Raw genomic sequence first — 14,851 nt, forward strand, 5'->3', positions numbered from 1 at the left:
CATTGCCTTACCTTTGCAGTGCAGTGCGCTCTGAGTTTACCTCCGTTTTGGCATCGCATCTCTCACCCTGGAGCTCTGGAGGCCTGAACTCAGTATCATCACTGGGTGGGAGATGGTAACTGTGCCACCACGTATCTGATGACTCTGGGTTTGAGGGCCTAATCCCACAATATAAGGCTGTCTCGCTGACCTCTGCCATCAGAGGCAGTCTTTGGCCTACGAGGACAGTTCTGTCATCCAGATTAGACAGCTGCTGGAATTCTATTCCATTTCCATAGAGGGCTGGATTCACAGGGACAGATGGTGGGTCCAAACTCTCTGTTTCCTGACCTCGTGGTTGAGGGCTGAGTGTTGGCGGCAAAGGGGAAATAGGGGAATGAGGTGAATCCATAGGATTCAGATTCATTTGCTTGCTTGTATTTCTGGAAGGCACAGCCAATTGCTTATCATACTTCCTACTGTTTGATACTTCTAAGGAGGAGTCCATCCCTGCCAAACCTAGCTTCTGGCCTGGTGTATCTTGTTCCATGCATAACTCTTCAGCCACAGAGGGCCTATGATGAAATGGTATCAATGGTCTCTTTTGCAGCTTGTCTCCTTTTTCCTGTCTTTCTGTTGTTTTGTGCTTAGAAGAAGCAGGAAGTGGTAAAGATGAAGATGATGATGGTCCTGCACTGAACCCTGGTTGAGATATTGTGGGAGGTCGACTGGGTCCGGCTGTACAACGTTTTAAAAGTTTATGCCTGAAATGAGAAAGTCAACAAATAAACAGATGGAAAAAAACTGCATCATTATAACATTACCAAAAAAAAAAAGGCTCGATAAGGTTGTTTTTTTTAAAGCTCATATTAGATGCAATGATAGTCTAACAGGACTCTAGATTTTAATTATACTTAGAATAATGAAAAATGCAACACATGCTGGTGCAAAGTGATGGATCAGTCGAATACAAGTTAAGCAGATAAGTGATGGATTTATCAAGAATCCTAAACTAATGTATTGTTTTGTAAAGGTTACCTTACAAAAGTACTGATTTGAAAATCTTTCAAGAGTTGCGAGGGCCTTTGCTTATCTATTCATATCACATCTTAAAACCAAGAATTGTGAGATCATTTGGTCAGAGAACACCCATCCCCCCAAAAAAAGTTCCCGATTTTTATAACACTTTACTAATTTTTAACACAGAAAAGTTTATAATGGCTTGCATTACTGTAAATTGACAGTGATATACCACGCAACCCCCCCCCAAAAAAAATGTAAAACTAAGATAATGGAGGTTAATCCTAAGAACATCTAATTGGATACTTAGGCTAGAAACTTCATATGCCACTATTATCTAAGAAAGAGGGATAAAAGACAACTTTGGATCCTAAAACATGCTTTAAAATGAGATAGAAGTAAAAAGGTTGTCAATGAATATTAAAATAATACACATACATTGAATGCACCAGAACCATATAAGCAGGAACAGAAAGTCTACTCACATCCTAATACATTTCTTGGGAAGTATGAGTGTGAGAAATTCCTCATTAAGGGACCACTAGATGATGTCAAGGTTTAATCTGTGCAACAAAGTTATATAGCAGGTCAGCTAGTTTCTCCCAATACATAAATCATTGCCAGCAAAAATGTAAACTCTCCTGCAGATATTGCAGCAACTCTCTGAGGCCACCAGGGTGGCATTAAATTACTGCAGCATTGTACTAAATGATGCCCCAGAGGGCAGTAAAGTGGATTTGTGTGGATAATGGGATGGTTTAGTGGGACAGCAGGATAGTCATCCTGCCCCAAAAAGGCAATTAAATAGTGTGAGGAGCAGACCATGCCATAATGAGTTTGGTGAGCCCACAGTAGATAAATGAAACCCCCCATGTCTAAGTCTATGTTAACAAAAATCCTGTAAAACAAAAATAGCACAAGGCTACTGACAAGAGGCAAAAAGTGTGCCTTAAGGTCCCAGGGCAAGATATTGCAGTATTATATATCTGTCTCATATGAAAAATATCAATTATTTATCTTCTCAGGGTATTAATGTTAAAACCCAAGTTCTTTGGCATTAAACTGATTTGGATTTTCTGAAAGAACATTTAACCACACCAATCCTGTGATGGATATTTTATGGCAGCCTCTTCAAAGTAAGGAGTTTTTAGAGTATGGATAATCTTACATATTTGATTTTTTCAACTGTATTTAACAACTCAGATAAATTGTAAAACAATTATCATTAGCAATGAAATAGTAGGCAATAGATTACCATTACAAATCTCTGAATAGGAAAGGGATATGACTGAAGGAGGCTACAGGAAGATCAGGCTAAGAATGCTTACTATATGGGTGGACTGAAGATGGAAAGGAACCAGAGGCAGGGCCAAATAGTGTAGAAATAAATGGTGGCTAAGAGAATAAAGAAAGAAGTATGAATATAATAGATGTTGCAAAAGGAAGTCATTGTTTAATGCAGTAATGGACTTAATCTAGCAAATGGGGGGGGGGGGGGGGACGACGCAACATGGTTTCTAGGCTGAGAAGAAAAAATTGTGACCAAAAAAAATGACCAAAATAGGACACCTGGTTTGTGGGGAAACAGACATGCTGATATTAAGATTTCTTAAAAGGGGCGGGCCACGGTGGCTCAGCAGGTAAGAGTGCTTGCCTGCCATGCCCAAGGACCCGGGTTCGATTCCCGGTGCCTGCCCATGTGAAGAAAAAAAAAAAAAAAAACAAGATTTCTTAAAAGTACTGTGTGCCCCCCCCCAATAAAAAAAAAATTTAAGATTAGAGTATATGTGAGAAGTCAGGTCTAGAGAAAAACATTTGGAAGTTAATGGAATGGTGCCCAGATATACATAACTAGAAAAAGCCCTGAAGGTATAAAAACTTGGGGAGGAATTGTAGCAATAATCCCAAAGAACAAAAGACAAAGACTTCTTTGTTGTTGTTTTTTTTTCACTTAAAGTGTTTTAAAAAAATTCAAGTAGCTAATTAAAAAGTGATATGTCAATAAAAAGTTATGCCATGCCAGAGGACCCGGGTTAGATTCTCAGTGCCTGCCCATGTAAAATAAATAAATAAATAAAAAGTTATCTTCAAAAAGTGAAAAAATCTAGATAAAAGAAAAGAGCAAGAACAATAAGATGAAGGCGCAAGTGGACTTAAATACACCAAATTTATATTTTATGTACTTGTTAAAGCTGTGAGCTTTTAGCTATGAGCTTTTGATAAATACTGTCACACAATTCACAATGGTCTAGAGATAACAATAAAACAGGTGTTCAGCTGCATTCCCTGACACCAGGGAAATATTCTCATTTTTTCAGAAAGAGGAGCCTCAACATGCAAACAACTTTTTCAGAAACATCCTCTCAGAAATATCTATCATAAGTTTCATTAAGCTGATACATCTCTCAACAAGATCAAGGAAGAGTTTAATAATAAAGAATCAACTTAACAGGGAAAGGAGGACAGAAGGAAAGGGTCAAAATGGTTTTACTGGTTAAAAGTTATTTTTATACTGAACAGGGCTGACTGTAAATGGAGAGCACAATACTACTTGATTGTAGTACAATAATCTAAGTACACTGAATGAAGTTGAATTTGAGAATGACAAAAGGAGGAGGGCGGGGGGCACATATGAAACCATAAGGAAAGATAAATGATAAAGACTGAGATGGTATAATCTAGGAATGTCCAGAGTGTACAATGATAGTGATTAAATGTACAAATTTAAAAATGTTTTTATATGAGGAAGAACAAAGGACTGTCAATATTGCAGGGTGATGAAAACAGATGGTCATTCATATTTTAAAACTTCAACTTCTGTGTCAGACTAAAGCAAAAAATGTTTATTTGGTATAAAATTTATATTTTGACTAGTGCAGTTCCTAACATAACTTATATGGACAGTTTAATTGAACACCAAAAGTACATGGACCCTTGAATATGGCATAAGATTTTGTAGGTTTGTCCAGTGTGATGCCCCGATAAATCCAAGAGTGATTTGAACAGTAAATAAAGAAGCATTTGCAAAGTCCCCTTGTGGGAATGGCGAAAAAGGGAGAAAATTCAACTTTCCTATTTGGAGAATTCCTGATATTCTCACAAGCAGTGGGGACAACCATATCAACAGGCTGAGCCCTCAATCTTGGGGTTGGTTCATATGAAACTTATCCCCCAAAGGACAGGCTAAGCCTACTTAAATTGGGTCTAAGAGTCATCCCCAGAGAGCCTCTTTTGTTGCTCAGATGTGGTCTCTCTCTCTCAGCCAACATGGCAAGCAAACTCACCGCCTGTGCTGGTTTGAAAGGATGTATGTCCCCTAGAAAAGCCATGTTTTAAATCCCATTTATATCCCATTTAATATCCCATTTAATATCCCATTTAAATCCCACTTAATAAAGGCAGAATAATCCTTATTCAATACTGTATGTTTGAATCTGTAATTAGATCATCTTCCTGGACATATAACCCAATCAAGAGTGGTTGTTAAGCTGGATTGGGGGAAATGTGTCTCCACCCATTTGGGTGGGTCTTGATTAGTTTCTGAAGTCCTGTAAAAGAGGAAACATTTTGGAGAATGAAGGAGATTCAGAGACAGCAGAGAATGCTGCAGCACCATGAAGCAGAGAGTCCACTAGCCAGCGCTTTGGAGATGAAGAAGGAAAACGCCTCCCGGGGAGCTTCATGAAACAGGAAGCCAGGAGCAAAAGCTGGCAGAAGACGGCGTGCTTGCCATGTGCCCTTCTAGCTGAGGGAGAAACCCTGACTGTGTTCACCATGTGCCTTCTCACTTGAGAGAGAAACCCTGAACTTTATCAGTTTTCTTGAGCCAAGGTATATTTCCCTGGATGCCTTAGATTGGACATTTCTATAGACTTGTTTTGATTGGGACATTTTCTCAACCTTAGAACTGTAAACCAGCAACTTATTAAATTTCCCTTTTTAAAAGTCATTCTGTTTCTGATATATTGCATTCTAGCAGCTAGCAAACTAGAATAGATTTTGGTATCTGAAGAGCAGGGTGCTGCTGCAGTTTGCAGATACCAAACATGTTGGAAAGGCTTTTTAAATGGATAAGGGGAAGTTTCTGGAAGAGTTGTGAGAAGCCTGATAGAGAAGGCCTACAATGCTTTGAAAAGACTGTTGGTAGAAACATCAACTCTAAAGATATTTCTGACCAGGCTCTAGACAGAAATGAGGCATGTGCTATTGTAGACTGGAAGTAAGGCAATTCTTGTTTTAAAATAGCAAATAATCTGGCAAAATTGACTAGTGGCTTTGGCTGGAAGGCAGATTTTAAAAGTCATGAACTTGGACATTTAGCAGAAGAGATTTCCAACTTAAATGTGGAAAGTGAAGCCCGGTTTCTCCTCACAGCTTATAGTGAAATGTGACAGGAAAGACATAAGCTGAAAACTGAACTCTTGGGTACAAAGAAAACAGAAAGTGAAGTTCAAGAAAATTCTAGGTCTCCAGAAACAGAGACCCCAGAGAATAGTGCCCTGTGTGCGGATTTAACCAAATGTGGAACCAGCCAGTCATTTCAGAGAAAGCCAGGATTGGACATGGAATTATCTAGGATTTGTGGAAACTCCTGATGTCTGATGGGCATGATCCAAGGCTATTGCATAGAAAGCCAACTGCTATGGGACATGTATAAACAAAGCTGCTGCCAGTCTGGACTGGGGGGTATAGAGAAGGGACACATTGGAGGAAAATTAACTTCAGAGGCAAAACCACAGAGGCTGAGGTCTGAAGTCAAGAAGCCTTGGGCCAGGAGAGTGGACCTACCCAAGCCCGTGGAGAGGGTGAGTTTGCCCCAAAGGCAGAGGATGGGCCTTCCACCTTGTTGAAGTGGAAGAGTCATGCCGCCTCAGGCCTTGGAAAGCGTGAAGCACATTCCTTGGGGGTTGGGGAGAGCCTGGCTGCCACCACATGGAGGGATTGAGTGTGTGCCCCAGAGATGGCAGAGAGCCTGAGTGTGGCCCCAGTGCATGGGGAGGGTGGAGTCGAGAAAAAGGTGGTCTCTCCAATGTCCCCCAAGGTTGCATTCAGAGAGAGGCAAGACTCTGTGTAGGCCTTTGGAAAGGGGGGACTGCTGCTTTCAGAAGTCCTGAAGATGAATGATTCTCAGACTTTCAAATCTAATGGAATTTGCCCTGTGGGTTTTCGAAACTGTATAGGTCCAATGACCCCTGTGTTTCTTCCTCCCTATGGAAATGGGTATGTGTATCCTATGACTGTTCCTCCTTTGTATGCTGGCAGCAAATAACTTGTTTTGAGTTCTTATAGGTCCAGAGACAGAGGATAATTTTGCTTTAGAACAGATTATGCCTGTAATGAACTTTGATAGGAGTTTGTATGCTTCTAACTTTGTATTTCATGTGTATTGCTACTAAAATGGTTTAAAGATTTCTGACATTGTTTTGAAATTAATGTATTTTGTATATAGGGAAAACAAGCCTTTTTTAGGGTCCAGAGGGTAGAATGTGCTGGTTTGAAAGAATGCATGTCCCCTAGAAAAGACATGTTTAAATCTAAATCCCATTTAGTAAAGGCAGAATACTCCTTATTCAATACTGTATGTCTGAATCTGTAATTAGATCATCTCCCTGGATATGTAACCTAATCAAGAGTGGTTGTTAAGCTGGATTGGGAGAAATGTGTCTCCACCTATTTAGGTGGGTCTTGATTAGTTTCTGAAGTCCTATAAATGAGGAAATATTTGGAGAATGAAAGAGATTCAGAGATAGCAGAGAATGCTGCAGCACCATGAAGCAGAAAGTCCACTAGCCAGCGCTTTGGAGATGAAGAAGGAAAACGCCTCTCAGGGAGCTTCATGAAACAGGGAGCCAGGAGAGAAAGCTAGCAGAAGACGGCGTGCTTGCTATGTGCCCTTCCAGCTGAGGGAGAAACCCTGACTGTGCTCACCATGTGCCTTCTCACATGAGAGAGAAACCCTGAATTTCATCAGCTTTCTTGAACCAAGGTATGTTTCCCTGGATGCCATAGATTGGACATTTCTATAGACTTGTTTTGATTGGGACATTTTCTCAGCCTTAGAACTATAAACTAGCAACTAATTAAATTCCCCTCTTTAAAAGCCACACTGTTTCTGGTATATTGCATTCCAGCAGCTAGCAAACCAGAACACTGCCCTCCCCCTCTCTACATGGGACATGACTTCCAGGGGTGTAAACCTCCCTGGCAACGTGAGACCAAAATCCTAAAATGAGCTGAGGATTGAGAAAACCTTCTTGACCGTAAGGGGGAAGAGAGAAATGAGACCTCTTCCTGGAGGTTATTCTTACATATTATATAGATAGCATTATATAGATAACCCCTTTTTAGTTTAAGGTGTATTAGACAGACTCGAGGGGAAGTGTCTGAAACTGGAGAGCTGTGTTCCGAAGCCATGTTTCTTGAATATGAATAAATAATGATATAGCTTTTGCAACAGGACTATGTGATTGTGAAAACCTTGTATCTGATGCTCCTTTCATCTACGGTATGGACAGATGAGTAAAAAATATGGGTTAAAAATAAATAAATAATAGGAGAAACAAATGTTAAAACAAAATGAGTATATCGAAATACCAGTGATCAATGAAAGTGAGTGGTAAGGGGTATAGGAAAAAAAATAGGGAACAAAGGTTAAAATATATTTGTATAGATGGAAATACTAATGGTCAATGAGAGGGAGGGGTAAAGGGTATGGTATGTATGAATTTTTCTTTTTACTTCTTTTTCTGGAGTGATGCAAATATTCTAAAAAATGATCATGGTGATAAATATACTACTATGTGTTGATACGGTGAGCCACTGATGGTACACTGTGTATGGAATGTTTGTATGTTAAGAATGTTTGTGTCTGTGTGTTGTTTTGTCAATAAAAATATTTTTAAAAAAAGGAAAAAAGCTATGGGCCCACAGTAAGTGCACAAAGGGATATATGGACCACGTTCCCAATCTAGTTATACCACATTAAGAATGCTTGATCTAAAATCCCAGAGTGATTTGAACAGTGAATAAAAAAGTATTTGTAAAGTCCCCTTTGGGGAATGGTGAGAAAGGGGGAAAATTCAACTTCCCCAAGTTGAATTCTTGATATTCTCACAAGCAGTGTGGACAACCAAAGCTATAGGCTGAGCCCCCAGGCTTGGGGGTTATTCATATGAAATTTAACCCCACAAAGGATAGGTCAAGCCTACTTAAAATTAGGTCTAAGAGTCACCCCCCAAAAGAACCTCTTTTGTTGCTCAGATGTGGCCTCTCTCTCCAGCCAACACAACAAGCAAACTCACCACCCTCCCCCTGTCTATGTGGGACATGACTCCCAGGGGTGTGGACCTTCCTGGCAATGTGGGACAGAAATCCTAGAATGAGCTGAGACTCAGCATCAAGGGATTGAGAAAACCCCTAGAACGAGCTGAGACTCAACATCAAGGGATTGAGAAAATCTTCTCGACCAAAAGGGGGAAGAGTGAAATGAGACAAAATAAAGTGTCAACGGCTGAGAGATTCCAAACAGAGTCAAGAGGTTATCCTGGAGCTTATTCTTATACATTAAATAGATATCACCTTGTTAGTCAAGATGTAATGGAGAGGCTGGAAGGAACTGCCTGAAAATGTAGAGCTGGGTTCCAGTAGCCATGTTTCTTGAAGATGATTGTATAATGATACAGCTTTCACAATGTGACTGTGTGATTGTAAAAACCTTGTGCGTGATGCTCCTTTTATCTACCTTATCAACAGACGAGTAAAACATATGGAATAAAAATAAATAATAGAAGGAAAAATGTTAAAATAAATTTAGATTGAAATGCTAGTGATCAATGAAGGGGTAAGGTAAGGGGTATGGTTGTATGAATTTTTTTCTGCTTTCTTTTTATTTCTTTTTCTGAATAGATGCAAATGTTCCAAGAAATGATCATGATGATGAATATGCAACTATGTGATGATTCTGTGAATTACTGATTATATATGTAGAATGGAATGATCAAAAGTTAAGAATGTTTTGTTTGGTGTTTATTGGTATTAAAAAAAAATTTAATTAAAAAAAAGAATGCTTGCTCTAAATAAAGGAATAGATGGACATCTTTTAAATAAACCTCTCTCAACTGAACTTTTTATAAGTATTCAGCACTATCAAATTTGTAAATAAATGCTCTGGAAGCAGAGCTATTCTAAATTGTCCATAAAGAGAAGAATCATCACTACTTTCTCTAACAATCAACTGGGGGGAGGGGGTGAGGCTGACATCTTATGAAATTTAAGAACCCTAATGAAAATATTTGAAAGAATAAGATTTTTTGCTACCACAAAGAGTGGTAAGACAAGGGACTATCCATGAGGAGTGCAAAAAATTTTGTAAGAAAATAATGTGGCATCCTAGTCAAACACCTAAATTAATGAGCAATTAAGATATCATGACTACAACAATTTTAGCTTTTAGCATGTGTTACCAAATAACTGCTTCAGTCATTAAAAAGCTACAACACCACTAACAAAACAATAAATTATTGATAGAAGGTCTATTTAATCCAGATTCTATTTAACTCAAGCTAACCAGTTCCAAAATGTTTCTTGATTTTAAAATTAAGAATAATGGAAGTCATTTAAAAAGCTAGGGGTTGTCTTGTCAGACTGATGCCTTTAGTTTTAAAGTAGCTAACCTTGTGGGAGCAATGTGATAACAGGGCCAGTCTGATAAGGCTCCTTCTGCTTCCTGACAAAAACTGTATCATCTGAATTTAAGAAAAGACTGATCTCCTTTTCTTCTACACCAGAGGAGAAAAATAATTAAAAAATGGATGAAGTGGTCTGAGAGGGAAGGAGAAGAGGCAACACAATGTGCCATCATTTTGTATGACTACTGCTTTATCTTTTTCACTATCTTACCTGGAACAAGAACAGCTGACTCTTTGGGTTGGATCCACAAAATCCCAAGAAGCAGGACTATTAGCAGACTCATCTTCAAGAGTGGGAGTTGACATTTGGCTCCTCCTAAGGGGTTGAAAATGTGATTTATAAATAAACATAAGGTAATCTCATACCTCTGGAAGAAAACATCTTAAAATGACTTGCATACAATGCAGTAATCATATCCTGCTGACATACAATTCAGAGCTCCAAGGTAAAAACTATTAATTGTTCTGTGTACTGGAAGAAGTAGGGTTTGAAATATTTCTACGTAAGTTAAATGCTTAACATTTTAACATTTGTGGTATATATAGCAATTAAAACAGTATCTGGCATAGTTTTAACATTTGTGGCATACATAGCAATTCAAACAGTATCTGGCACACACACACCAAAATTGAAAATCGCCAAATATCTAGCATTATTCATAGTCGTTTTTAAAAAAATGTAAATTATGTAGAGATAATCTAAAAGTTTTTAAAAATTGCTTTTCTACCATATCTGTCAATTATATGCCCTCCGACAAACTGTTTAAATCACTCTTAAAACTCCTATAATATTTACTAGTATTTAAGGAAAAGATTCCACCTCTGTTAATATGCACTAAAAGAAAGGAAACAAAATATCTCCTACATGTCACAGAAAATAGGTACCAGAAGTGAATTTCTATTATTAAATAGTGAAAATAAGAGTGTGGGCAACATATTTGGATTGTAGATTTTACTACAGCTGATACTGCGAAGTGTTTCATAACAACCCTGCCAGGATTTCTGTTGTTCTCCACGCTCTCCTACTTCTTGGTGTCTCACCTTCCTGTTCTGTGCTGCTAACAGAGGGGTTCAAGTCTATTAGAGCTGGTGGAGGTGAAAGGTGACTATCAAATATGGTAAATGAAACAGGAAAAAAAGGTTAAACTGGAAATTATTAAGGCACTGCACATAGAAGTGAAAATATCAACACTTATTTTTAATTCTAGGATGTGACATGATTTTTAACTGCACAGATTTCAGATTTTTATCTATTACTTCTTCAGCAGTCTATTTTAGAACCAATCCATTGGGAAATAAATATATACTAGGAACTTGCTAAAAGCTGGGTTCAAAGGACAGGCTTTATATCTGTACATAAAAATCTGAATAGTAGTACACACTTATTTATTTGTATCAGTCATGAAAACGGACATCTTTCATCAAAACAGATATGAGGGCGGGCCGCGGTGGCTCAGCGGGCAAGAGTACTTGCCTGCCATGCCGGAGGACCTCGGTTCGATTCCCGGCCCCAGCCCATGTAAAAAACAAACAAACAAACAAAATATAATAAAACAAGAAAATGTTTAAAGATGTTTCCCTTTCTTCCTCCCTTCCTTCCTTCCATCCTTCCTTCCTTCTCTCTGTCTTTCCTTCCCTTCCTCCCTCTCTCTAAAAAAAAAAAAACAGATATGAAAAGTTTTGTGTTCATGTAATGTCTAACATATGGAACAGCATTTATTGACTACTGTTTGTCTTTTTCAGTTAGACAATTAAAATATTCAGTCTTCTTAGAATCAATTCTTTTTTTTCAAAAATAATAAAATTAAGGAAGAAGGGAAGAGAGAGGGATGAGAGGAAGAAGGGAAGGAAGGAAGAAAGGAGAGAGGGAGAGAGGCTAGTTCAGTGGATAGGGGAGGAAAAGAATGTAATTTCTCCAAATCAACAGAGAGAAGTACAGTAGCTCATACAAACCCATCTAAATGTAACTAGAGTTTAGTGCAGAAATGCATTGTCAATTAAAATTTAAGGCCACTGTATAATAGAAAATGTGATTTCAAAATGGGGAGGGGGGGGCTGTCCCTTTGTAATTGGGAAACAATCTTAAATTGGCCTACAAAGGAAACCCAAAGATTACTGTCTTGACACTCAGAGTAAATCTGAGTCATCTGCGCTGTAAAACATCAGATGAACACCATGCCAATCTTTAGATGATGAGGAACTTCAACAATTTCCTAATAATCAAACTGAGTAAAGTGTCTCTATTTTAACATTTTTGTTTTGAATATTATGCTACTACATTTTAAAAGATGCAATACCAATGTAATGATCGCTCAAGTTTGGTCAAAAATAGTACAACTTCATTGACTCTCCTCATGTAGCAATCAAGGAGATGGCTACCGAATCTTGATCCAGCCATAATCTGAAAAACATACTTAGACTGGGTTCTGTTGAGGATGCATTCCTTCCAGACTCGATGGACCATATGATTGTGGAGTTTTGGAGGAATTTTCCCCGATTTCTTTGGACTGTGCATAGTTACCATTCCCCCCTCTTGGGAACCTAGTTGACTGACAGTACTCTGCGTACCTCCACTCTCACCTGAAAAAGAAAGACCATTAGAATGTCAGAATTTTCTGAAAAGTTCTTCTAGTGCATAAATTGCTGGCTTATTTAATATAAGAATGCATTTTAGCTCTTGCAAGTCATGTTGAAGTAGCTTTATTCCTATCACAACAATAACAGCATGTGTAGGTATAATCTTTATCAATATAACTTTCTATTTTTTAACTTTGCCTGTATAATTCTTTGTGTTCTTCCTAAAGCAGTAATCATTGCAATATACACATGTGCAGAATACATAAGGGCATGCAAAGACATTCCTATTCCACATGTATTAGATTACAACTTATAAGGAAGGGCTCATACATCACAGTAATAAAGATGTAAACATGCATGTATTGTTTAGAATTTTTTAATCCCAACACAATAAATAAGTTTAAGCAGAGCGAAACAGTAGAAGGAGCTTTAAGCTCATTTACTAAATAGTTGTTTAACTGCATACAGTACCAGGGGTAAGAGAAAAGATGTTAATGGCACCACGCTTTTAACAAGGTCAAATTTCAAATTTTTGTCCTTATGCTTGACGCTATTTATAAAAGCTTAACACTAAAACATTCAAAGAGATTGTCTCAAAATTTTATATCAGAGGATTAAGACTGACTGCCTTCTTGCTATGAACTCAACTTGTTTTTTGTAGCTATAGCTGGCATGCAGTCCATGCTTTCAACTTTGTCAACTATAATTGCTGATACCGACTATTGTTTATATTAAGCTTTTTACTACTTCTGTTGCATTTAAGATAAATACTGAAGTCAATTTCCAGTATTAAACTCTGATTCTATTACTTTTATCTATTTGATTTCATAAATATATTGTGGGTTTTAGTCTCAATAGATCCATGACACAAAACATTCTGACGCCCAAAAATCTATTTTAACCATTCTTGAAAACCTTTACTCTAGTTGAATTCTTGATATTCTCATAAGCAGTATGGACAACCAAAGCTATAGGCTGAGCCCCCAGTCCTGGGGGTTGTTCATATGAAACTTACCCCCACAAAGGATAGGTCAAGCCTACTTAAAATTAGGTCTAAGAGTAACCCGCAAAAAGAACCTCTTTTGTTGCTCAGATGTGGCCTCTCTCTCCAGCCAACACAACAAGAAAACTCACCACGTGGGACATGACTCCCAGGGGTGTGGACCTTCCTGGCAACGTGGGACAGAAATCTTACAGTGAGCTGAGACTCAGCATCAAGGGATTGAGAAAACCCCTAGAATGAGCTGAGACTCAACATCAAGGGATTGAGAAAATCTTCTCGACCAAAAGGGGGAAGAGTGAAATGAGACAAAATAAAGTGTCAACGGTTGAGAGATTCCAAACAGAGTCGAGAGGTTATCCTGGAGGTTATTCTTACACATTAAGTAGATATCACCTTGTTAGTCAAGATGTAATGGAGAGGCTGGAGGGAACTGCCTGAAAATATAGAGCTGTGTTCCAGTAACCATGTTTCTTGATGATGACTGCATAATGATATAGCTTTCACAATGTGACTGTGTGATTGTGAAAACCTTGTGTCTGATGCTCCTTTTATCTACCTTGTCAACAGACAAGTAGAACATATGGAATAAAAATAAATAATAGGGGGAACAAAAAAAAAAAAGAAAACCTCCACTCTCATCTGAAAAAGTCACAAACTAAATACTCTTGGTATTACTGCAACACAACCATTAGTGGTGGAAAGTTTAGGCTTAGGAGTATTAAAAACAACAACAACCCCCTAAATGCTTACATTCTAAGGAAGCAAAGCTTTCTTGTTCTCCAGAAAAATAAGATTAATATTACAAATGAGATGATAAAGGAGACAAGAAATTTGGTCTTTCATTGCTACCTTTTATTTTTTAAAGCTTCCTGATTCTGTTTGCGATGCAAAACAATTCATTTCAATTTTACAGCCTACTATGAAACTAGTAAAAGTGAAGAAAGAAGCAGAAGGAGATAACATGACCTTTCTCCCCAAAATAAATGGCTAAAGAGATCAAAACCCACGGTATCATAAGGGAATAATTTATGATCAAAAGAAGAAGGGTGTTAGGAGAAAAAGGCATAGAGGCTTTTCTGATTAAAGTTGGGTAACATCTTTCAGTAAAACTTAATGATGTAACTAAAATGTGTGCGACAGCTTACATGGAATTAAAGAATTCTGTACTCCATGCTACTGAATGTTGTTACCCCAATTATTTTCACATAATAAAACAGAAGAGGCAAGCTGATGTGCCTGTCTAGATAAGGTATGAGCAATTTCATTAGTGAGTCCTTCAAGGACCACTGCCAATCTAGGAAAATTCTTGGTCATTTTAGGGGGCAAGATAACCCACTTTGTCCTAAATGTAGGAAAACATGACAATGCTGAATATTAGTCAACTGCAGGATGAAAAGGCTGAGCAGGATCCTCCCTTATACAACAGTAAGTGTTCTAAAGCTATAAGTCAACTATCATGATGTCAGCATTTGGGCAAATTCATTTTACTGCAAAATTATCAGCAGGTTTGGTTTAATTGCTTTGTTTGTTTATTTTACGGGATAAACAGGCATCAGATGATTTATCCAAGGGCTAGCATAATGAC

The 14,851-nt window shown here is 38.0% G+C and overlaps 1 protein-coding gene across 1 annotated transcript in view; it reads right to left on the bottom strand.

Moving 5' to 3' along the window:
• The window catches only part of MED13L (mediator complex subunit 13L), a 359,884-nt gene that overhangs the window by 49,086 nt on the left and 295,947 nt on the right, over nucleotides 1-14,851 (bottom strand). Inside the window, exons 8-10 of the mRNA XM_077159929.1 lie at nucleotides 12,101-12,266; nucleotides 9,898-10,002; nucleotides 12-743 (exon numbers count right to left, since the gene is read on the bottom strand). Of these exons, the coding sequence (XP_077016044.1) occupies nucleotides 12-743; nucleotides 9,898-10,002; nucleotides 12,101-12,266 (1,003 nt within the window). The remainder of the gene's footprint in view (nucleotides 1-11; nucleotides 744-9,897; nucleotides 10,003-12,100; nucleotides 12,267-14,851) is intronic.

The sequence above is a fragment of the Tamandua tetradactyla genome, chromosome 5 (assembly GCF_023851605.1).
Source record: "Tamandua tetradactyla isolate mTamTet1 chromosome 5, mTamTet1.pri, whole genome shotgun sequence".
Lineage (NCBI taxonomy): Eukaryota > Metazoa > Chordata > Mammalia > Pilosa > Myrmecophagidae > Tamandua > Tamandua tetradactyla.